This window comes from Stigmatopora nigra, chromosome 11 (assembly GCF_051989575.1).
Source record: "Stigmatopora nigra isolate UIUO_SnigA chromosome 11, RoL_Snig_1.1, whole genome shotgun sequence".
In the NCBI taxonomy this organism is placed as follows: Eukaryota; Metazoa; Chordata; class Actinopteri; order Syngnathiformes; family Syngnathidae; genus Stigmatopora; species Stigmatopora nigra.
In genome coordinates this window covers 1,131,009-1,157,573 of record NC_135518.1, presented here as the reverse complement: position 1 = coordinate 1,157,573, position 26,565 = coordinate 1,131,009, and the positions used below count along the sequence as shown (strand labels likewise).

Sequence of the window (26,565 nt, the reverse complement as noted above, 5' to 3'; positions counted from 1 at the left end):
TTCTCGCTGGCGCAAGGATACGTCATCGCTTTCACCAACGATGATTGGCTAGTCAAAGCCAGAGTGAGCCAGCCAGAGCTAGCAAATTTCACCCACAATGGCCGACGCGGGAAACCAAGCGGATTTGGTTTTGGATTTGCTGGCAAAGCCATTTTACAGATGGACTTTTCAAGAAAAAAATGGACATCATTAAGAAAGGGCGGTCAACTTCAAAACTGGCAACCCTGTTACAGCCGGGACATGGGTGTGTGCGCCACTTTCAGTTCTCCAACTACGAGCGCTACCCCTGGCTGACGGGCTCCGAGTAACAATGCAAATTGCTGGAAGTGCTTGTTATTTGCCACCGATCGACATGGTGTTGGGAGTAACACTGGATTTTCAAATTTTACTTGTTTAACCAAAGCAGGTACGAGACCCCAAAGCTCTGCCGGACACTTACAAGCAACGGTGCGTTCCAAGACTTTTGGAGAATCCCGATTGGAGATACAATTCAACAAGCAAGTGCGCAGAGAAACGGAGCGCCATAACGAAAAGGTAAAGAAAAATAGCGAAATCTTGAAAAGTTTGATAGACTGCGTAATTTGGAATGGGCAAAACTCGAATGGAATACGATATATATTGACTGCTTCAAAAAAACTTCAGAGGCAAAACTATTGTCACCTCAATTCTATGTAGAAACAGCTAAACTGATAGCATTAACGGAGTTGTCAAACTTAATGCAAAACATGGAGGTTACATTTTTTAAGAACAGTTAATATAAGTTTGTGGGGGTGCGTGTGTGTTTCAATGTGTCACAACTTTTCCGTTATTGCATTTTTGGCAAACAGAGAGTTAATTACAGCCACTCGCATGGCATTCGCTCATGCTGACTGACGAGGGCGACGATTGTCGGCAAATGAACTTCCAAAACTAATTTCTATTTGTAGATGTGTAGCGCACATATTGTCGGGTTTATTGTGTAATAGTATTATATATGTGTATTTAATCATTTTTTTGTTAAATCATTCTTCCAATTGTTCGAAGAGTGCTCGGAGTCGTAACCAGTCATCTAGTTCTCTCACAAGGACTGTTTATCTGACATCTCACCCAGTATCGGGCTCCGAGGACTAATGATCTGGGTTTGCAGCAAGGACTCGGCTACCAACAGATACGGATATCTGTCACTTCCAGCAACACTCGCATAGTGTTCATATATCATGACGCACTTCGGGGTTCTTTCTGTAATTGTTATGTAATTGTTATGTCTAATGAAGGCGTGATTGTTTTAATCCAAATGAAGTTTGTTTTTAGTTTCTTCTTTTGTTATTGTTAAAATACCTTGATTGTTATTATAGTTACAGATGTTGTTTTTGCTTACGCAATAACCTTGTAACTGTTTTGATTCATGGCTTTAAAGCCCTACGGGAAGACTGTTCGAGGAGATACTTTGGAGATCAAGATGAAGTCTTGACGCTTTGATCTATCTACCTTTATAAGGTTCTTATCAGTGATGCAATCTATTTAATTAAATGTCAATAATTAAATAAGATGTCTGCCTGCAGTGATTGATAATTACATCGGAAGGGTAATTATTTATGAACCTATCACATATCTATTGCATTAATTACCTATATCCTTCTGGAATTATTATTGCTTAAAGAACAGCCGAAAAGGTGGTGGACTACCAAGAAGCCCAACTGGGGATGGTAATTTCCTCCTCTGATGAGAATGATGTATAGGTAAACGACCCAAATAGAAAGACTAGTGATTAGCGCATCCACCTTACCGTTCTAAGATCTACGAATGAAAGCCGGGTGGATCCAGACCTTCCAGAGTGTGGGGCATTCATGGTTTCGTCAAGAATTCATGGGTTTCTCTGGGTACTCCAGTTCACTCACACAAAACAAAATTATGGATGCTAAACTGGTTGAACACTATAAACTCCCCTGATTATGAGTGTGAGTTGTCTGTCTTGTGTTTTTGATTGGCTGGCCACCAAAATATAATCAATCAATCAGATATCAAGGTGGAAAATGATTTGGAAATTTGAAATTGATTTCTGAAAACGCCAATATGACTTTGCAGGGATGGCGGTGACCTTCCCGTTGTTTAGGCTAACTCAGGAGCGAGCATTTACACACGGTTGGAGGCACACGTGCAAAAGTGACTTTTCTAATGTTAATAAACTAAGTAAAGCAAAGCGTTCTTCATTGCGAGCAACTACATAATAATGTAAGACTAATAAGCTAAATAAAGCCAAGCGTTCTTAATTGCAGGCAAATATTTAATAATGTAAGACTAATAACCCTAACATTGTTGACCAGTTCTGAATGTTTTCAATCGAGGGCCACATGATTTTCTTTTCTTTTGCTGAAATAATAAGCCAGACCAACAATAAACGTAACTTATTATCTGGCAGAATTGCTAACAAGGAGTTAGCCTGTCCATCTGAGGGTTATGAAATCGAGTGTTCAATCCCTGGTTGAAGTTTGTGTGTTCTCCCTGTGACTGTGTGGGTTTTCTCTAGGTACTCGGGTTTCCTCTAAAATCCGAGGGCACAAGAAGACAGACAGCTATTCACACTCATACCCAGGGCAAATGTAGAGTGTTCAAACAGCCTACCGTGTATATAGACAAGTAACAATCACAGGGAGAACACTCAAACTTTATTGAACCCCATATATATGTGTGTGTATATATATATATGTATATGTATATGTATATGTATATGTATATGTATATGTATATGTATATGTATATGTATATGTATATGTATATGTATATGTATATGTATATGTATATGTATATGTATATGTATATGTATATGTATATGTATATGTATATGTATATGTATATGTATATGTATATGTATATGTATATGTATATGTATATGTATATGTATATGTATATGTATATGTATATGTATATGTATATGTATATGTATATGTATATGTATATGTATATGTATATGTATATGTATATGTATATGTATATGTATATGTATATGTATATGTATATGTATATGTATATGTATATGTATATGTATATGTATATGTATATGTATATGTATATGTATATGTATATGTATATGTATATGTATATGTATATGTATATGTATATGTATATGTATATGTATATGTATATGTATATGTATATGTATATGTATATGTATATGTATATGTATATGTATATGTATATGTATATGTATATGTATATGTATATGTATATGTATATGTATATGTATATGTATATGTATATGTATATGTATATGTATATGTATATGTATATGTATATGTATATGTATATGTATATGTATATGTATATGTATATGTATATGTATATGTATATGTATATGTATATGTATATGTATATGTATATGTATATGTATATGTATATGTATATGTATATGTATATGTATATGTATATGTATATGTATATGTATATGTATATGTATATGTATATGTATATGTATATGTATATGTATATGTATATGTATATGTATATGTATATGTATATGTATATGTATATGTATATGTATATGTATATGTATATGTATATGTATATGTATATGTATATGTATATGTATATGTATATGTATATGTATATGTATATGTATATGTATATGTATATGTATATGTATATGTATATGTATATGTATATGTATATGTATATGTATATGTATATGTATATGTATATGTATATGTATATGTATATGTATATGTATATGTATATGTATATGTATATGTATATGTATATGTATATGTATATGTATATGTATATGTATATGTATATGTATATGTATATGTATATGTATATGTATATGTATATGTATATGTATATGTATATGTATATGTATATGTATATGTATATGTATATGTATATGTATATGTATATGTATATGTATATGTATATGTATATGTATATGTATATGTATATGTATATGTATATGTATATGTATATGTATATGTATATGTATATGTATATGTATATGTATATGTATATGTATATGTATATGTATATGTATATGTATATGTATATGTATATGTATATGTATATGTATATGTATATGTATATGTATATGTATATGTATATGTATATGTATATGTATATGTATATGTATATGTATATGTATATGTATATGTATATGTATATGTATATGTATATGTATATGTATATGTATATGTATATGTATATGTATATGTATATGTATATGTATATGTATATGTATATGTATATGTATATGTATATGTATATGTATATGTATATGTATATGTATATGTATATGTATATGTATATGTATATGTATATGTATATGTATATGTATATGTATATGTATATGTATATGTATATGTATATGTATATGTATATGTATATGTATATGTATATGTATATGTATATGTATATGTATATGTATATGTATATGTATATGTATATGTATATGTATATGTATATGTATATGTATATATATATGTATATATATATATATATATATATATATATATATATATATATATATATATATATATATATATATATATATATATATATATATATATATATATATATATATATATATATATATATATATATATATATATATATATATATATATATATATATATATATATATATATATATATATATATATATATATATATATATATATATATATATATATATATATATATATATATATATATATATATATATATATATATATATATATATATATATATATATATATATATATATATATATATATATATATATATATATATATATATATATATATATATATATATATATATATATATATATATATATATATATATATATATATATATATATATATATATATATATATATATATATATATATGTATATATATACATATACATATACATATACATATACATATACATATACATATACATATACATATACATATACATATACATATACATATACATATACATATACATATACATATACATATACATATACATATATATATATATATATATGCATGCATACACACATACATACATACATACATATATTTCGTATAATATGCTTATTAATTTATTTACTTATTTAATTATTTAGTTCTAGAATGTCTTTTGCTCTGTCTGTGTTTTCACCTTCTTGCTACTGCAACAAAGTGAATTTCCTGAGTACGGGCTGAACAAAGTTTAATTTAATCCGATTTAATCTAAGAGACTATCAACCTTGAGGTGAGTCCTGACTGATAGCGGATGGTGCTGCAGGAGGTGGATTCAATGCCCAGTGTAAGTTTCTCCTTAGTTCCTGCTGGTCTTCTGTGTGGACAAGCTCATATACACTCTGGTGCATGACGTCAGTCTGAGGGAAAAAAGGAAGTGTGGAGTTAGATCTGAGCCACGATTGATATACAACATCATACTAGATAACTGGTATTTCAGATAGTTGATGGATACATAATACTGGAAGTCTCTTAATACAATACTCCAATTTTAGTGACAGATAAGCTTAGATCTGTGATTCCTAAACCAGGCTTCCGCAAGATATCTCATTTAACAGTTTTTTATTTTTTTTATTCTTTAATTGTATTCTCTTCTGTTAGCAATCCCAGCAATATATAGTAAGGGTAGTCCAGTAAAATACACACACTACCATTCTTGCTATTACATCGTAAATAGATCTACTTTGTCCTATTGAACTGGCTCCGATTTCACACTGAATAATTCTATCAATACAAGACAAGGTTAAATAAACTTTCACTTGTGTTGAGCTTTTCTACAATACCCAAAGGTCTCTGACACTGTCCCATCATAAACGTATTGATGATGCAACATGAGGAGCAACAGGGGGTTTCATATTTTTCTCAAGGATACATATTAACATAAATTCAAAGGTGGATGAGTGAACCTCCAAACCTTGTGAATGGTAGACAGCTACCAACTGATTTAAGCTGCACCAAAAAGTAAATATACCAGTTACATAATGGCATCAGAGAGTTACATTATTGGTGTTGTTGTAATTTGACTTGTTAACATTATGGTGGGGAGCATTGTATTTTGGGTGAGAATATAGTTAACTGGTGTTTTTCCATAAAATCATGATGAAGTGAACAATAATTATGAGTTGTGAAGGTGGATAGAAGGTAGAGTAGCGGTCCCTAACCACCGGTTCACTGCCCGGTACTGGTCTGCAAGCCACTTGGCGTCGGCCTGCCAGATAAATAAATATTAACATTTTAAATCTAATGCAAATGGTGCAATGTCAACGCTCAAAATTGGAGATCCTGAGCGAATGGCTTGCTGGACCAACCCAATTCGATCAGAAATACTAGTTTGGCGGGAACCCACCCAATTTGTCCACACTGCTCCACCTAGGGACGCAGACTCTTTCATGTACCCTTCATACAAAATATATATGGCTGGTGTTTTCCAGATTTTGACGTGTCACTGCTCTATCTCCAACCTTTTCAGCTGGCCCACATCCAAGTCGCCATTGCTCTCAGTCACACGGAGCTGCCAATCTCCGTCGACCCCATTTCAGGAGTACCCTTGTCCAATTTCCAAAGTATTTCTGGAGTGAATGTCATTCACACAAAATGTATATAAAATGTAAAAAAAAAATAAGCATAGGAAAAGTTAAATCAAACTGTTATTATCATGTTTTTACATAAATTGAAATATTGTGTATTTGCAAACTATTGAAAAAGTACAGCATGACTATCATATGGTTAACTTTATGGTTAGGTCCTCCTACGTGCGTTTTACTGTCAGTAATTACTAGTGGCGGGCCGTCAGGGCTTTCAAGGCCTTCTCTGCCGGCCAAAGAAATATCTGAATCATATAATATATTTTGTCCATCAATACCAGTGGCGTCCCGCCCGGGCCTTCAAGGCCTTCTATGCTGGCCTAAGAAATATCTGAATCATATATTATATTTTGTCCCTCAATACTAATTAAAGAATTCCAAATTGTATGTTAGCTTCCTTTCTTTGCTTTTCCCCTGGTTGCACTGCATTTAACCAATCACATTTCAGCCATTATTTGTTGCCAGGGTCAGATATCTGCCTCAAGGCCTTCACAATCAGTTCTGCGGGCTCTGCTGCATTAAACAAGCGTCGATAAGACTGTTGCCTTAACCAATCAGAATTTGATTTGGTGGCACCAAGGGCATTTCGTAGGCAGAGGGATACGTCATCGCTTTCAGCAATTATGATCGGCTAGTAGGCAGACCAAAGCCAAAGCCAGCCAGCCAGAGATCGCAAACTCCACCCACGATGGCAGACGGAGAAAAACAAATGGATTTGGTTGCAGGTTTGCTCGCAAAGCTATTTACAGACGGACTTTTCCAGAAAAAAAATGGACATCATTAAGAAAGGGCGGTCAACTCCAAAGCTAGCAAACCTGTTACTGCTGGGAAAAGGGTGTGTCCGCCACTTTCAGTGCGCTAACTATGAGAGCTACCAAGCTGTATTCGGAGCGACCTGCACAAGCAATATATTGTTGAGTTAAATAATTCCAAATTGTCTGTTAGCTTCCTTTCATTGCTAACACGCTTAAGCAAGCGTCGATAAGACTGTTGCTTTAACCAAGGGGTAGGGAACATATGGTTCGGGAGCCACGTGTGGCCCTTTTGATGGGTGCTTCTGGCTCTCCGCTAAACTGTGAGCTAAAATCCGGACACTACCTCTCGAGTCGCTTTAATCTTCCAGTTTTTAATTAAACCTTTCAGCATGCATCCCATTGATTAGCATCAGGGTAATCATTTTGTCAACTTAATTCTGGGACTTTTTCCACTTTAAAGGCAGTGAAATTACTAAAAATGCACACATTTTCAAGTTTTTACTTCTAGTAAATTCTGAGTATTGTTCTAAATGAATGAAAATTGAAAATATGATTTGTTTATGTCTCTCTCTGTCAAAACGGTTCCCGACCCCTGCTTTAACCAATCAGATTTTGAGTTGGCAACACCACAATGCCTTGTCGCAGGCGTGGGGATACGTCATTGCCTTCTCGCAGGCGTGGGGATACGTCATCGCTTTCACCAACTATTATTGGCCCGCCACAGTGAGCCAGCTGGAGCTTGCAAGTTCAACCCACAATGGCCGACGGAGGAAAACAAATGGAATTGGTTGCAGATTTGCTCGCAAAGCCATTTTCTAGACGGACTTTTCAAGAAAAAAAGCTTGACATCATTCAGAAAGGTCGGACACCTCCAAATTAAGCAAGCCTGTCGCAACCGGGAACGAAAATTTTCAGCACTAAATCGAATAAAAACGTATGCCAGAAATACGACAAGCTATGCCTTACTTTCAGCATTAGCTTCGATAGCGATAGAAAAGGAGGAAGAAAGGAGGATGGATATTGTGTATAGGTAAAAAGGATTTTTGGTGAGTAAAATATGGCTATATTCCTAAATAATATTTCAATTGTATCAGGTTATTATTGATATTTTTTGTGTCACAGCTATAGCTGCAGTAGAGGTTTTATAGCCATAAAATTTAGTTTTTAAGGGTTGGATTGATTCGCTGTGAAGGCGCTGCTAGAAAATGCACAAACCACCACTGGTTATTACGTGTCACACTGATGTCGCACTGGCATATTGTGCAATGTGCAAATGTCGGTCCTTTTGGGGACACCTTCAACATGGGATATTTAGTTGAATATGAACCAATAAACTGCGAGTATCTGGGGTTCTTATTAATATTTGATTCAAATTGCCATTCATTTCTCACTTAACCCGAGCAGTTATAAAGTGGTACCTCTACATACGAGCACCTCGCGATACGAGGAAAATTTCAAGCAAATAATTATCTCCTGATACGAGAAAATGTTCGAGATGCGAGAAAGCCAGGTCTCCAAGACATAAAAGGCTGTTTATCAATGTAGCGCACTCTTTTGTGCCGCATCTCTTTCGTGTATAACAGATATTTACAAGCACTGGGCGGAGCGTTGTATTGTCCCGTGTTTTCTGCCTATCACTCAGCGCGAATGCCGGAGCAATCACGAATACGAGCAGTATAGTATATTACATCTCGTTGGCTGCTCATAAGTACATCAGGGGCACTGGCACTGTCCCCCGCAACTCCTCGTGTAATATCCATGGTGGGAACTACCTTTTTGTAACGTCTCTGCGAGCACAGAGCGGAGCGTTTGAATTTTTTCTATCAGATCATTATATTACAGGTAAATTGGAACAAGATTCTTATTATTTGTTGTTTTCGGGTGTACAGTGTTCAGTAAAGTTCCCGTGCGTAAATTGTTTAAGACAGGTCATTGATGTAGTTTACTCAAAAAGCTGTGTTCTGGCAAAAGGCCAAACAAGAGGTGAGAAAACCATAAGGTACCATATAGAATTGAATGTTAAATACGAGCAGTGACCTGATGGAAGCCCAAGTAGTCCTGGATGGTATGAGAGGAGAAGAAGATAGTACCCGAGGCAGTGATGACCAGGACAAACCCATTCAGAGCCTTGGGGAGGAAACACAGTTAGTGTTCAGTCTTGCAGCAGTAAACAGTGGCAAACTCATACTGCTAATTTTAGTCACATCAGGTGATTACATAATGTTTACCCAGAGAAAAATAAAGAAAAGAAACATCAATGTTTAAGGCTCTCCAGCTGTAAAAACAAGTACGGCTTTGTGATAAGTTTTGAGACCTTCCACCATTCGGTCAAATGAGAAAGAGTCTCAAACCCTTTGGCAAATTGAGTAAGGGGAAATTTGTTACATATGATGCATGTACTTTCTTTCTAAGATTTTTGGAAGTATTGATATTTGCAGCTGACCTACTGCGCATTTGCCTTTTCTGGTTTTACCAACATTCTGTGAACAAACAGGTCACAACAAACACAAGAATGTCAACACAAGCATGCATAGAAGGACAAGCACCTCGTTCCCAAACCATGCCAGGGGCAGCTGTGGGGGTTGAGCAAGTTACTAATGCTTAGAATGCTGTTATTTTTTTGACACATAAAGTACACACAATCACCACAATTATCTGCCACTTCCTCCATGATTAACAACACCTAAATGTCACAATGCGGTCTTCACATTAGCCACAACTTAAATGGGAAATGAATAGACAATAACTGATATAAAGAGATAAATAGTTTTTCATTTAGATTACTTAAGATGATTTATATTATTTAATCTAAATATATTATTTTCTAGGTATTGGTTTGCTTCCTAGAAAGATTAATTTTAAAGATATAAACAATATGTTGAATGATAGCCCAGCTACATATTGATTCAATGTTTTTTCCAATAATGACTCCTAATGTCATTATATACTCTTAAGTTATATGTTATGTAGCCACTCCGATTGCTACTTACATAAGAAGAAATCATTTATCTTATTTTAGCAATAGATATTTTATCAGGATTTCAAGATCCAAGCCATTTTGGGACCCAAGGTGGACAGCTATACCTCATCACTGCATGTGAGCTCAAGTAATTGATTGAATATGTATTTGTGAATAATGCAAAATTATATGCAGCAAAGAAAAAGATAGTTTTCACAAATCAACCAGGAGTAATCAGGAAGAGGCCCCTTTTTAGGAATGGTCACCTCCTGACTAAGCCTGTTTCACCATATGAGCTTTCATGGTTCATTATGAGCGACCCAACAGAATTGCAGACCATACTGACATAAAAAAAAAGAAAAGGAAAAAATAAAAACCTCCTCGGTAGATCAGCTTGCTCTGAGTGGGTAAGCGCCTCCTACCCCTCCTGGAATGCCAGTGTGGTGCACATTAGGAGGAATTGGACTGGAAAATCAATGACTCCAACAGATCAAAAGCGATCTGGCAGCCAGTGAGTTTTCGCTCCATCCAATCAAACAGAGTACAAAATATAACTGGAATTGAAAGACTAGATTGTTTTTAGAGTATCAATGGAATTTTCTATTCCATTTAATGAATAATTAGCTACATCAAATGTTTTTTCATGATAAAAGATTAGACAGTATTTTAAATTAATTAAATAATCATTTCAGGGTAATATTTGAGGCTAGAACTCCTGGATATTTCACATCAGAACAATTTAATTAACCTAATGAGCCAGATCGTTTTTTTTACAAAACATTTGTAGACAAAGGCCAAATGAAGTCTGTTTCAGAAAGAAATTGAACCATGATTTAAACAAATTATAAAAACCTCTTTCTGCTCTGCTATATGTATCAGTTTTTTCAAACGGGGACTGTGGTAAACCTTCCAAAACCTTTAACAATCTCCAATACATCGAAAACTCGGCTGCATGCCTCCTAACGCACAAATCCCCTCATGAATGCATCAGATGATACTCCAGAATTTCCATTAGCTCCCCACTTCTCAGCACATTAAATTAAATCATGTTCCTCACCAGTTGATATGCAGACACACACACCTTTCCAACCTGGTCCATCATCATACCACGTCTCGCTTCATACGTTCCTCTCATGCACATTACATGTCCATTCCTTGAAATACCAAGCTACAAACTTTGAACCTGGTGCATCTACTCTATTATTAATTATTGTTATTACCGTCACCGTCAGCATCAGTATCGCCGTCAGCATCGCTGTCGACATCAGCGTCGCTGTCGGCATCAGCATCCCCATAATTGTTATCATTATGCCGCCTCGTGGTGTGGAGGTTCACTTGCCTGACTTTGGTGTGGGCAGGCACAGGCTCCATTCCTGCTCAGTATGATTGTGAGTGCGGGTGGTCGTTTGTCTCTTTGCAGGGAAAAACAATCGCGCAATTGCAAATTTGTGATAAGTGAAGTCATCAGGGGTCATCCAGGGATTACTGAATTTTCCTATTAAACTCTTTTCAATTGAAGTTTCTTTGAAAATCATGAAAATGGATTGATGGAATAGTGTAGCATACTCAGCAGGGTTGCACTGTGTCAGGGTCTCCAAAGACACCACTCTTGAGCTCCCTGCGGTTCCCGGGCCAAAATATATTCAGCTCTTTGCTTCTTCTAAATATTCTGTGACTCTGTGCCTCGTTTTGTTGTGATTCGCCTGGGCTGCGGAGCAGAGTGGAAGCAAGGAGCAGGAAGGTTTAATGGCCTTTTAAGATTTGTATTTGATTAGTTCTTGACTTGAAGTTAAACATTCCATCAATTGTGAATGTGAGAGTAATAATTTCCATCAATGCAGCCATCTTCACTTATTCATGGGGACGGAAGCTCAGACTTCCACATTCTCAGCCAATTCATCAAGCTCCTCAAAGGGACATGCCTAGGTCAGGTGGTCAGGTCCCTCCATCGTGGGTGTCCTTATGAAGGCAGATACCATATTTTCTCGCATATAAGCTGAATTTGTCACTCAAAAAGGTGAATGAATCCAGGGTATGGCTTATATGCGCAGAAATTAGACTTGAAATGCACAAAACTGAAAGGTGGCAAAAAGGAAATGCCATAACCCAAGACAATGCAGCCGATACGGTCATTTATTTCAAAATAGAGAAGACATACAGATAAATCGCTAAACTAAATTAATGTTGACATCTTGTAATAAAATTAAATAAAAATAAACTTGCATAAAACATAAAACGTGAAAAAACTCTTGTGCCTGCAACTCCTCGCTCAGGGCGTCGCCATTTTACTGTAGTTAAACGTGCTCTGACTGGTCAGACGCAAGTGGCCTTGATAGATGTGTTCGTATCGAAAATCTTGAGGTCGATCATTAAAATATCAACCTTGTTACCTTTGTAATGTGTATTTCATGCTATTATTGCAGCCACGGACTTGGTGAAAAGTAGACTGCTACGGACACCCTTCCTTTGTGATTTTGAAATTTAAAAAATTCACCCTTTGATTTTTTTCGTTTTATTTCTTGTTTAAAAGTGACAACTATTGCAGTAATATGAACAATCGAAAGAATCAAGATATTTTGACATTAAAAGCAATATGGCTGCCACAACATCTTAAGATTCTGGTCAGAAAATTGCAATTTCTGCCATTAAAAAGTATCAGGATTTCATCAAGACAGACTTATTTCTTTTTTCAAATTTGATAATTAGATATTTTGCACTTACAAAGAAAGGCATATTAACTTCCTTGTCCAAATAATGTGCAATGAAGCACACGATCCTTTCGATTAATACAGTAGCTCCGAAATACCATGTGCAATGTTTTTTCTTAAGATTTACCCTTCAAAGTAACACATTTGTATTCCCTATTTAAACTGAATATGGAGGTGAAAATTGTGAATCAGGGGGTGTCTTATACGCGAGAAATTATAAAATTTAAAGATTTTCAGGCAATTGTAAGGGTGCGGCTTATACGGCGTGGCGGTTTATATGTGAGAAAATTGGGTACTTTGAATAACTCACCAGGGAAGGGTACAGAAGACAACCTGATTTTATGCTCAAGCCATTTTATCTCTGGAAAATCCTAGGAGAGTTCAACCCTCACTGGTAACAAATCTGACTTAATACTAGCAAAACAGACCAAACATTTAAACTGGACTAGACAGCACGCCACAGTGTCCGCTATGTTACATTCTTTCAAGTCCCAAAGGACTAATTGAGTCCAGAAAACACATGTATACTGGGGAATACCAAGCTGAGTGATGGTAGACAGTTAGTCCACTCTTTCACGAACAAGACACAAAGCTTATCAGGTAGGGCGAGGGTTGTAATCGCTTTGTAAATGGAATATATCCTCTAGTCCCCCTTCCTAAAACAGGGACCACTACGCTAGAAGTCCACCCTGTGTACAGACTCACACATGAAAAGTATAATTGACTGGCAGCTAGTTCTTAGTTGCGCTTGCGATTCACCTCAAACCGTCTGGGACAGGTAACAATGTGCTGTAAAATTACATAAGTGAAACAGCTTGGAAAATGGAAGGATGTCCTACTTCATATTCCTCAGGCAACATATTTAAATACTAGGTTTATTTTGTCCTTTTTTTAAAGTTTCAATGGTTTTATTAATGGCCTCGCTTATTGATCTTGTCCCCAAAATCTATCCGGAAAACCAGTTGTCAACTAGTTATCATTTACATGATGAAAGCATTCAACGCTTCGCCCAGTGCTTGTAAAGACATTACACGAGGGAGTTGCAGGGAGAGAGACAGTGCAGCCTCTCGTGTCCGCTGTATGCTCTATCAAAATTTGTCCCGTATCTCAAGATAAATATTAGTTTGAAGTTGTACCCGTGTCTTAAATTGCTCATATGTTGGGGCACTCGTATGTTGAGGTATTACATTATTGTATTAGTTGTATTTTTCAGTGGTTCTGAGATGGGTTTGAGCTGGCAACGAATTCAGTTCAGGGTGTCCTCCGCCCCGTGCCCGAACTCAGCTGGGATAGGCTTTGAGCACTAACCAACAAGACCCAGAATACCCCCTTCCTCCTCAAGCTAGTGAGGAAAAAGCAGTTCAGAAAATTAATGAATGAATGGTCAGTGGTGATATGTCACTACAAAATAAATACTTTCAAAATGTTACTCATTTGCAGCAATGATGTCAAACTCAAAATTGTAATATCCAGCTATCTATCCATCCACCGATCTCTTTTTGAAATGATTATCATTTGAAGCATTTTACACATTCCATACAGACCTAAGGATGGTTTATAGATCATAAATCCAGTGCAGAATGGGTGGCAATGCGCATGCTCAGTAGGGCTCACTTCTATCTTACATACCTGCAGCAAAAGTTCTCCTTCAGGCATTTGGTCCTCCATAGCTCCCGCAGTTTTTCTATCAACATTTTTTGTGCTGTCCCGCTCAGTGAGGGCCACTGTAGAGAACACAAATTGAATTAGTTATTTTACATATTAATTCATTCATTTGTCTTCCGAACCGCGCATCCCCATAAAGGCTGCAGGGGTCACTGAATGCTATCCAATCCAAGTTCAGGTGAAAAGCAGTCTACACTTTAGAATGTTCGCCAGTCAGTTGTAGGACACACAGAAAGAGGCGACCATCCGCGCTGATTTTCATCTCAATACCAAGGTACAATACAAAGGTACAAACCAAGGTCGGTAATCACTGTGTGGAGTTTGCAAGTTCACCGTAGGCTTGTATTAGTACTCTGGTTTCCTCCCACGTTCCAAAGACATGTATGGTAGGCTGGGTGGAGACTCTAAATTGCCACTAGGTGTGAATGTGAGTATGAATGATTGTGTGTCTCCTCGTGCCCCGCGATCGGCTGGCCACCGATTTAGCGTGTCACCCGTCTCGTGCCCGAAAGTCAACTGAGATGAGTGATTAGCGTGTCGGCCACATGGTTCGGGGTTTTGGGTTCAAATCCAGGTCATCCACCTGTGTGGAGATCGCATGTTCTGCCCAGGACTGCTTGGGTTTCCTCCCGATACTCCAGTTTCCTCCCGCATTCAAAAAACATGCATGGTAGCATGTTTGGGCACTCTAAATTGCCCCTATGTATGAGTGTGAGCGTGAATGATTGTCTACCTCCTCGTACCTTGCAATCGGCTAGCCACAGATTCAGGGTGTCCCCCGCCTCTTGCCCTAAAGCAGGGGTCTCAAATTCAATTGACCTGGTGGCCGCTAGTGGCAGAGTCTGGGTGAGACTGGTCCGCATCAGGATTTCCACAAGAAAAGCGCTGATAAAACATTCCAACGTTATCAAATAACTTTATTTTTAATGAAAAATAATGAATTAAATAAATTAACTTAAAGATGAATAAAAAATAAAACAATCAGTAATAAAAAAAATATGAGCATACAGTAGATATACCGTGGCTGGCTAAGTAGAGAAAACTAATTATTTTTATTCAAAAGTTTCAAAAGTCTGTATTAACAGCTCTTTAAATTTTAACTTTCTGAACTTGAATGGAACATTGAACATGAAATATTCTGGACACAGCTTCTCTTACTTCTTGCTGCTAGAGACCTGGCAGCACTTCTTCTCACATAGCTGAGCCACATTTGGCTTGAGGGAGGAAGCAGTGAAGACCCTCAATAGAGCTTGAAGATGCTCATCAGGTCTGGACCTATACTTGGACTTATTGATGTTCATGGTGGAGAAGAGCTTCTCACACAAATATGTGCTCCCAAAAAGGCACATGGCCCATTCTTCCTCCCAATCATTGATAGGACTCCATCAGTTGTTATTCCAACAAAGCTCTTCCATGGCAAACCAGCATTCTCAATGGCATCACACAGCTGGTGAAATAATTCCTTAGCTGTGGTCTGGCCACGCATTGGAATTACTGTGAGCAACTCCTCCATCACTTCAAAATAGTCATCAACACCACGGACATGTATTGCGAACTGGGCAGTATCTGTGATGTCTGTGGTCTCATCAAGAGCCACTGATTATACACTGAAACATTGCGCTTTCTCATACAGTTGATCATAAATGTCACTTGACAGGTCAGAAATGCGCTCTACCGCGGTGTTGGCAGAAAGGCTGATGTTGTTGAACTGACTTTTCTTTTCTGGATAGACAATATGTGCAGCCTGTAATATGCACTTTTTGATAAATTCACCTTCTGTGAATGGATTTCTTGATTTAGCAATCAGCTCACAAACGGCTTGCTAGCTTCGACTGCTGCAATACTTTCTTTGGTAGTCTTCTTGAAGAATTCCTGTTGTCTCAGAAGATGTGTTTTAAGACTGTCAACCTGGTTGGCTCTCTCATCTCCCTGGTATTTTTATACTCCTCAGCATGTCTCGTGACGTTTCAAATTGTATTCTATGTGCACCGCTACTTTTTCAGTGCAAATGAGACACGTCGGTGTGCTGCGGTGCTCAACAAAGAAATATTGCACTCCCCACTTTTCTTGAAACTGTCCGTGCTCATCACTGACCTTTCTCTTCACGGCAGGCTTTCAAACAGACATCTCTGGGGCTGTAATATGTGTTTACACTTGGAATGAGTCTCGGATTGAATTTATAACTTTCAGTCGCGCGGCTCTGTGGCACATGCGCACTTTCGCTCTCCGATCGTATTGGATTAAGGCAGCTCTGTGAGCCGAGCGGAGTGATCGGCTTCACGGCTTCCCCTCCGCCCAGCTGATTGGAGGAATTAATGAGTGAGTGAGCGAGGCACTGGACAGCCCAGCCAATGTCCCGCCCTCTGGAGCCGTATACCTCGCCGTGATTGGTTCATCCAGCTCTGAACACAACAAGTGTCATTTTGTATCAATCTTGCGGGCCGCACGTACATTAATCTTTCATATTAAGAAGCGGGCCGCAAATTATCGTCCCGGGGGCCGGAAGTCCATATGAAAGCAGAGAAAGATCACCCCGCAAACTTAAACTCCTTGCTATCCTTACAGACAACAAAAGAGTGAACACAAAACCTCGTTACGCCATCAATGTCATACGTCATGCCCACAAACACCTCAGGTCAGCGGTCATTATGGGTCGTAGCACGGTGGTCCTAAAGGGGTCAGAGATTAATGTGCTCGCCCATTGCTCTCGTTCTTATGACATCACTTCATGATCAACTACTAAACCTATGTCACAATATTGGTCCAGTAGTATTTAGTGACTTTGCCACTGTTATGAGAGCCTGGGATCGAATGCTGGAATTTAGCCAGGGATGACATAGCCTTCAGGTCATTTGCAACCCTGAGGAGGACTAGCCATGCAGAAAATTGATGGCTGGCTCTTTTAAACTCAAATTGCAGTGAAAGTAAACATTGGGCCTATCATTTTCATTGAGTCACTAAAATTGTCTAATATAACATTATATATTATATTTATATTACACCACAGAAATCTTACTGTCTTCAATATTTGGTGTGTTTGCCCAACACAATAAATTTCAGTCATGAAGCAACATAGCATAGGTTAATCCCATTTTTAAAAGTGGGCCAGCAATAAAGCCTCTTGAATGGCCAGAGGAGGACAAAGAGCAGATCTCGTTAGCAAGCTTCACTGGGCAGAAGTGTATGCGATTAAAGATTTACATTCTCCCCCTACCACGACGTAGATGTGCCATAATAGCTAGCGTTGCAGCCGTCAACCAGAGGCATTTCCAGTTAACTGCATTAAACATCTTGCTGCTCACAAATGGGTTTGTTTTAGCATGTTGGGTTGCAAAACAAAGAATACACATGAAAAAGACTGGCGTGGCAAGAGGCTTCGATACTAGTGTCTTTGACAGGGAGGCTTTTTTGGTTTTTAAATATATATATGTTTTATATTTTACACTTTATTCATCATCACATATTTATTGTAGGTTATATTCTATCTCTCTCTCTATATATATGAATATGTGTGTATATATATATATATATATATATATATATATATATATATATATATATATATATATATATATATATATATATATATATATATATATATATATACATATACATATATATATATATATATACATACATACATATATATACATACATACATATATATACATACATACATATATATATACATACATACATACATATATATACATACATATATATATATATATATATATATATATATATATATATATATATATATATATATATATATATATATATATATATATATATATATATATATATATACATACATACATACATACATACATATACGGACAGAGCGACGGTGATTCCTGGAGACTGGGTGCTGATACGCAGCATGAAAAAGAAACATTGGAGCGACGCGAAGTGAGAGGGATCATACCAACAGCTACCAAGATGGAAAACTCCCAAAGACAAAAAGTCATGTTAAAAACATTTATTGCCCTTGTGGCAATAGGATTAACGATTGTGATTCTATTCCTCTCCACAGCAGGGCTGCTTTCTCCAGTTAGAGAAAAAGGCAGAGGCATTTCTATTAAGGATACACCTTACGGGAGGGTAAAGCAGCAACATTTACATTTGAAATTACAGACAAAAATAACATTACCTAATCAAATTTCCAAACATGCATTCAAGATGATACCCCCAACCGATTGAGCACACAAACAATGTTTTGCCTTCCATACAATACGGCTGCAGATATCTTCCTTTCTTTGAAAAAATATTTTTAGACTCGGCAACATCCTTGTTGCCATACAAGGGATCAGCCTACGGTAGGGAATATGTGTGGTACATAACAGCCCAAAACAGATATTGGGGAAAGCCTTGTTGCAGAAACTGGTCAAGATTGGAAAGCTTGGACCACACACAAGTGCACGAAGGTGTAAGTCCCAATTGTGAGAAATGGAATAAGGTATACCCTATTGCAAAAGCAGCTAAGAAACAAACCTAACTTTTCAACACATGTTGCCTTTGATCATTTTACCTGCTTAAACCTTACAGGGCAAGGTCTGAAGCTGGGGCCGATAAATGATACGTGGTGTGCCCGCGTTCTAAATCAAACTGCACCCCTGATACCACGTTCTTACCTATGGTGGTGATGTGGTGGAAATAAATTATACGACTTCTGCCGAAACGCGGCAGGATTATGTGCCTTGGTCTCACTGCTCTTAACAGTGTCTGTTTTTCCATCTACAGTGGAGGAGATACAGTTGGCTGCTCAGAAATCCAATGTGATGTAGGGTCCCTCCCGATGGCGTCGAGTGGTCTGGAGGGAGGGAGATCCAGATGAGTATAAACTGGCTAATCAGATCGCATCAGGATGGGAGTCCATTTTTCTTCTTATCACCCCAAACAAAAATGTGGATATAATAAATTACCTGCATTACAATGTCCAAAAACTTGGAAACTATACTGAACAGGGATTTGTAGCGATAAAGAAACAACTGGCAGTCACTTGTCTGATGGCGGTCGGGATCGCATAGCAGTGGATATGCTTCTTGCGGAGCAAGGGGGTGTGTGTTCAATGTTTGGAGATCAATGTTGCACCTTCATACCGAACAACACGTCAGGGTGGGTCCCTCACCGGGACCATTGAGGGCCTGCAAACCCTAAACCGCAATATGAAAAAGTATTCTGGAGTAGAATTGTCCGCTTGGGCACACTGGTGGGATAAGACCTTTGGTAAATATAAGGATTTGGACATATCTGTTTAGTTCTCAGTAGCCATTTTTGTTCCAAACATATTTTCACAACCATAAGGCGCAGATAAAAGTCTTGAATTTTCTCCGAAATTGACAGGGCGCCTTATAATCCAGTGCGCTTTAAATATGGACCAATACTAAAATTGTTATCACGATAAAATAAAATAAATCAGTCGACAACTACCGCAAGCAGCCCCGGACTCTACTATTTTCCAGTAGAAAAAGTACTGCTGGGATATAGAGTTCTTAATACACTCAGTTCTTCAATACACCCAGTATGACGGCGAGCACACTAATTTGGTGCTCGCCGTCATTTCGGCTGTATTTACAAAAGAAATCCTGCCACTAGATGTTGGCGTCAACAGAGCATTCAAACCTAGATTGCAAACTATATTATATATATTAACTTGGAGCTTGCCGTCATTCCTGGAGGCTTCAGAACTACAACCGCTGGACATCGGCATCAACCCGGCTTTCAAAGCAAAGTTGCGAGCAGCATGGGAGCAGTGGAGAGGGCACCCGGCGTTTTGGAAGTCTAATTTGGGCAATTGCTTAATCTGGACACAGAAAATGAGGACTTTGATGGTTTTGTGGGGTATGATGACGTGAGTACATTGTAAAATGGCTAGATAATGTACAACCGAACTCAATTTTGCTTCTGTTGCCTTTTTAAACATGTATTTTTAGCGTGCGGGTGTAGCGTGCATTTGGTGCATGTAGCACCAAATTAATGTGTTCGCCGTTGTAGTATATTGATACTATTAGTGCAAAGTTATCACAGCCGTCAACCTGGGTCTATTGACAAAAGGACTATATATCCCAGCAGTCACTGCGTACCGGAAATGGCGTCTGGGGCTGGTTCCGTAGACAGCGTTATTCCATAAATAATATATATATGCCATGCCTGGCTGCGTCTAAAAGAACGGTGCGTCCTTTGTGTGTGTAAAGTACAGAAATAGCCCTAGAACATCCTAGCATACTGCATTACAGTGTGGTACACTGGAAGTACAGCAGCAGACAGAAAAGCCATGCAGAGAGTGATTACCCAGAAGATCATTGGCTGCTCTCTTCCCTCACTGGATGACAATGCCAGCCCTCGCCACCTCAGCAGAGCTGGAAACATTGTTAGGGACCCATACCAACCTGGTCACAACCTGTTCCAGCTGACGCCCTGTGGCAGACGCAACAGGTCTCACAAAGCACGGACAAATACACTTGGGGACAGTTTTTGTTTCCATAGTCATTAGGGCTCTGAACTTGCATTAGCACGACACACAATTCCTTCTGTGCAATAACTTTGGGGTGTGCGATAACTATGTGCAATATCTTAGATTGTGCAATATTTTAGAATTTACCTTGCCCGGATGTGACTTTTTGTATTTTTATATTACTTATTTATTTTTTTTTGGGGAAAATGCACTTTGTGGAGTAGCACCACCAATTTTGTCATACGCAGCTGTGTATGATGACAATAAAGGCTTTTGATTTAGACGACCTAGCTTCAGTTCCCTTTCCAAACCTTACATGTCATCTTGGTGTCGCCTTGAAGTATTATTTGCAGAGACAATCTTTACTTTGATAAAACAGACGACATTATAAGGCACACAGCATACTATCAGAGCCAGCAGATAGCATTAATATGGAAAAAACATTAAGAAATTCAAACATTTACCTATTTAACACTGGACCAACAGGGATGTTCTGCTTAATTTCCTTTGCAATCCCTGCATGTCATCTTGGCACTGTTTCAGCATATTGCTTGATAACAAAAACACACTATTCAGCCAAGGAGGAATTAGCTAAATCTTTTTTGACTTTAGCCACTAAAACAAGCTGAGACAAGCCAAAATAAAGATGACAACACTTTTGAGAATTGATCATTATGGTAGTGGTTTTAGGTGGATAGATTCAATATGTAAGCATGATTAGCAAATTAGCATGATTGACAAACATGCAGTGTTGTAGCTTTGCTGCTTCGACAAATTAAACGGCAATATGTACAACATTCAAATCCTGTTTATGTAGAATTATCCTGTTGGTTTACATAGCAGACTGCATATCCCTCTTGTCAGGTCATATGAGACAGCAATAGCACTGCTCTTAATCATGAATCACTGCTATATTTGGACAGCATTATCCCACTGTATTAACCACGATAAAGAGGGACTTGACTTGCGGTGAACAGTCACACAGGCCTTACAAGACGAGCCATGCCCACACAGCCCAAAATAATTACGATTTGGACTGAAATAGGATAGTGTTCCCACTGTGTTTTTGACATCACAAAAACTTGACGAATCCAAATAGAATATTTGGGCTCAAAATAACACAAAGTTAGTTAGTCAACGAATTATGGAAATGTATCAAAATCCAGGGTACTGAGATGCAACAATTCAGAGTGTGTGCCAAAATTAAAAAATACATCTGGAAGTTCACGAAAAAACATTTCAATCAGCTAGGGCTGCAAGCCAGAATTAAAAATGTTGGCCACAGGACAAATCATTGTTTAATATGTTCGATTTTTTTGTTGTTGCAAGAAACTTTGTTTCAAATTTCCTTGAATTGCCTCGTTGGGGCTGAATTGTTTTATAAAATCCAAGATGGCGCCATTCAAGCGGGAGCCTGTGGCAGTAGCTCTGCACCAAGGGTGTCAGAGACTCTTATGTTTTTCATGTTTTACAGCCCTTCTTTCTTTTTTTAAAGGACATTTTAATATTTCCTAATTCATTCCTTTTTACTTTACTTTGTACTTTATACTTTTTACTCTAATGTTTTTACAACTTTCCTTGTTCTGTTAGCCTGGCATCTTTTGGCCACTTCTTTTTTTTTTTCTGGTCAGCCAGCCATGCCTACGCTGTCACACACATGGAACTATCTGTTTTAATACAGTACAGTACAGCAATAATGCAGAAGGAGCAACACCTCGGTACCGCCGGAGGTCTGGAGCTGGACAAAAGTGCTGGGAGAAGAGGCAACGCTTCTGACCAACCACTCCATTGTGGGATGGGATGGAAGAGCTGTCGGCCCCTACCAGCAACGGAGTGGAGGTGTTCTGCCCTGCTGCTGTTTTTTTTCAGCTTCAGACTACTGAGTAACTGTGTGGATAAGCTTGCAAGAGCGACTCTGCATATTCTCCACCTCGGTCACAGTCTGCAGAAGTTCCCCATCTCGTGGAAGACTTACTGTGTGTGGTTCCAGTTTTTTGGCCAACTTTACAAGGTCTTTTTGAGTCTGATTCAGTTACCGTAACCAAAATGGCGCTGTTTAAGCGGCAGCCGGCGGCCACGGTAGCTCTGTCCACTCTTGTTCGTTTTTGCTACTTTTATGTTTTAGTGATTTGATGATTCCATTTACTTTGATTTGCTTTGTACTTTGTGTTTTTGCTTTGCTGTTCTGTGGGGTTCCAGTTTTTGTCCAACTTTACAACATCTTTTTGAGTCCGATTCAGTTACCGCAACCAAAATGGCGCTGTTTAAGCGGCAGCCGGCGGCCACGGTAGCTCTGTCCACTCTTGTTCGTTTTGTGTTTTTGCTGCTTTTATGGTTTAATGATTTGATGGTTCCATTTACTTTGATTTGCTTTGTACTTTGTGCTTTTGCTTAGCAGTTCTGTCTAATCACCCTCTTGCTACTGCCACAATGTAATTTCCCGAATACGGGATGAATAGTTATCCAATCCAATCCAATATGTGCGCATTAATCAGTATATGTATGTGTGGAATATTAATCATTATATGTATAAATTAATATGTTCTTGCAACGAAGTCAAACACTTACTCCAAGGGCACTCTCCATGGCAGCAGGCTCCGAGCTTTGTTGACTAAACACCTCACACTGTCCTCGTTCCGAGGACTTTTTACTTGGTCCCTTTACCCAGATGCAAGTTCACAATGAAGATCTGTGAATGACTCTTCAATTGTTTTTGATTCCAGCGGATGGCTATTAGTCAACCTCCGGAAATACTTGCATATGGTTTTTAAAAAAATGACGCTCGGTTCACCTAATAAAGAATTGTTTCGCAGAATGGAGGCTAGTTTGTTTAAGTTACGTTGCAGTTGTTTTTTGACCTTAATTGTGCTATTGGCTTGTGCAATTGGATCGAATCGATAACCTAGTAATTTTTTTTATTTGATGCCTTAAACGGGCAGGAGAATATGCCGTTCGGGAGCATAATCCGTGGCGAGGACGAGCTAGTATTGATTCTCACTTGCAAGATAACGCTAGAGATGTGCCCGATGTCTTCCTTGTATTGTTATATATTATATTAAAGATAACTTATCCTATATATATATATATATATATATATATATATATATATATATATATATATATATATATATATATATATATATATATATATATATATATATATATATATATATATATATATATATATATATATATATATATATATATATATATATATATATATATATATATATATATATATATATATATATATATATATATATATATATATATATATATATATATACACATACATACATACACAAATTCTAGGTTCAATCTGTTGTCAGTGTCACAAATAATTAACTCACTCAGTTCACGCATGCATACACATTGTGGATGTGAGTTTCTGTGCTAATTATCCTACAAGATTGTGGCAGAAAGTAAATATAGTATGTTTCAATTCTCGATCTCCCTCGAATATTGCAAAATGAACACGCAATGTACATGTTCCACCGTCTTCGCCCATACACATTTACAAATCGGTGCACGCAACACAAGAAACACACTTCCCAATTCAGCACCCTGTGCCGGTTTCATGCCTTCTGAGATTTTCTCCATCACATGTTGGCATGTAACCTTATGTGGTGAGGGGTGTGATAGGATTTGGGTTGCCTCATAAATGATTAAAAGGTTCTCCCTTTCCTCGGACCGCATTCCTCACAGTGGCGTATTATGTCGCTGTGAGGGAGGGAGAAGGATGGATGCAAGGGCAGTATTATAGTTGAATATTAAGGGATGAAACACTTGATTATATAGCACACATCTTTTTCTACAGAAAGATGTGTAGTATGGTCACTGTCAGGTTTACCATCGGGCATAGATTGCCGTGAGAGTGCAGGGCTCTTCCACATGTTCCAAAAACATGGCTGCTCATTTGTTGTTTTGGCTGTGTGCTGAGCATGTATGTGCATTGTGTGCTACCATTTCTCCCAATCCTTAGCCTAATAAATAATTGCCAAGTCACTTGAAGATTTTGTTGATCATTTAAATTGTCATTTTGACAACATCAATAAAAATACCAACGTTCTCCCTAGAAAAGAAAATGTTTTTCTTTTTATCCATGTATGTTTGAGGGTTCAATCCCTGGTTGGTTCTGACCTTCCTATTTTGGAGCTTTACATGTTCCACCCATAACTGTGTGGGTTTTCTTTAGGTACTTCAGTTTCCTACCACATTCCAAAAGCATACATGGTAGGCTGGTTAAGAACTATAAATTGTCCGTAGGTATGAGTGTGAATGGTTGTCCATCTCATTGTGCCCCACGATTGGCTTATAACCAATTCAGGATATCCGCACGTAACCAATGTTCCCTCTAATTTTTCACATGTCTGGACATAGAGACAACCTCCTTGAGCACACTGAGGACCAGTGTGAGCAACATCATAATTGCTTGCTAGGAGCACACTGAGGACCAGTGTGAGCAACATCATAATTGCTCGCTATGAGCACACACAAGTATCACAACTACCATAAGCAGGTGCATGTCTCCTACCCATAAATAATCTAGTTATAATAAAATTTAATGATATGAATAATATATATGAATACATGTCATTAGAATAAGCACAAATCTGACTTAAATTTTACCTAATATTTCATGTCTGTCCTTCTCACTTCTCATTCAAATGACTTTTATTGCTGAATGTTTCACTTGAGATAGTGAAACTTCCATGTGAATGTCATTTTTCCATCGGAAAACTCGCTTACAAATATTGTAAATATTCTTTTATTTAAGGATTTTTTTCATGATTTCTTTGGCATCTAAGTGTTTAAAGAAACACAGACCTGTTGTTGTGAGACAGCTGATGAGAGCCCAGTCGAGTTAAGTGAAATTGTTAAGCAAGAAGCAATGCATCTGCGACAATTTCTAAACAAAATAACCGATACAGGAAATGTATCGACGTTTTCGTAAATTGGATCTTCATTTTGAATCTTGAGGAACTCATTTACATATCCAAGCGTTTCATAACCGTAAGTAAAGGTATATATATTGGGGGGTATATGCTTAAAAACATGTCCTGGAGTCATCCTTGGTTGTTTTGAAATAATGTATCAACCCTCGAGTCCACCCCCCACCAAAGACCCAACTTTTTTTCATTCTCAACCTGGTTAAGATAGGCCAGACCATTGTACCTTTTGACAACAACTAAGATGACTGACAGGCTAGAAAATGGATAATGCTAGCCTAACTCCCGTGGATTTGTTCAAAATTGTGCAGTATGAAGACAAATGTTTTAAAAACAACTTGCAAGCATGTTAGTGGTTAGTGATATTTTTCTAACAAAGACGAGTACAACAGTCCCTGAGTGAACACCATATGAAGCATTCCCACCACACCCTCCTCTGCCTCCTCTCAAAGCCTCTGCCCCTGACAAGCAAGATTTAGCGTGTTTACATACAACAAATTATGGCTGA

At 37.5% G+C, this 26,565-nt stretch overlaps 1 protein-coding gene across 3 annotated transcripts in view; it reads right to left on the bottom strand.

Moving 5' to 3' along the window:
• LOC144203920 (aryl hydrocarbon receptor-like) overlaps nucleotides 1–26,565 on the bottom strand; it is a 49,234-nt gene that overhangs the window by 15,616 nt on the left and 7,053 nt on the right. For 2 of the 3 annotated variants that reach the window (XR_013327794.1, XM_077727526.1), the window contains exons 3-5: nucleotides 14,616–14,710; nucleotides 9,357–9,446; nucleotides 5,208–5,340 (exon numbers count right to left, since the gene is read on the bottom strand). Coding sequence is in view for 2 of the 3 variants with exons in the window: in XM_077727526.1 (XP_077583652.1) it covers nucleotides 5,208–5,340; nucleotides 9,357–9,446; nucleotides 14,616–14,710 (318 nt within the window). In the remaining variant the exon portion in view is untranslated. Of the gene's footprint in view, nucleotides 1–5,207; nucleotides 5,341–9,356; nucleotides 9,447–11,498; nucleotides 11,564–14,615; nucleotides 14,711–26,565 lie in introns of those variants that run through there. The other variant, XM_077727527.1, reaches the window with a different exon arrangement.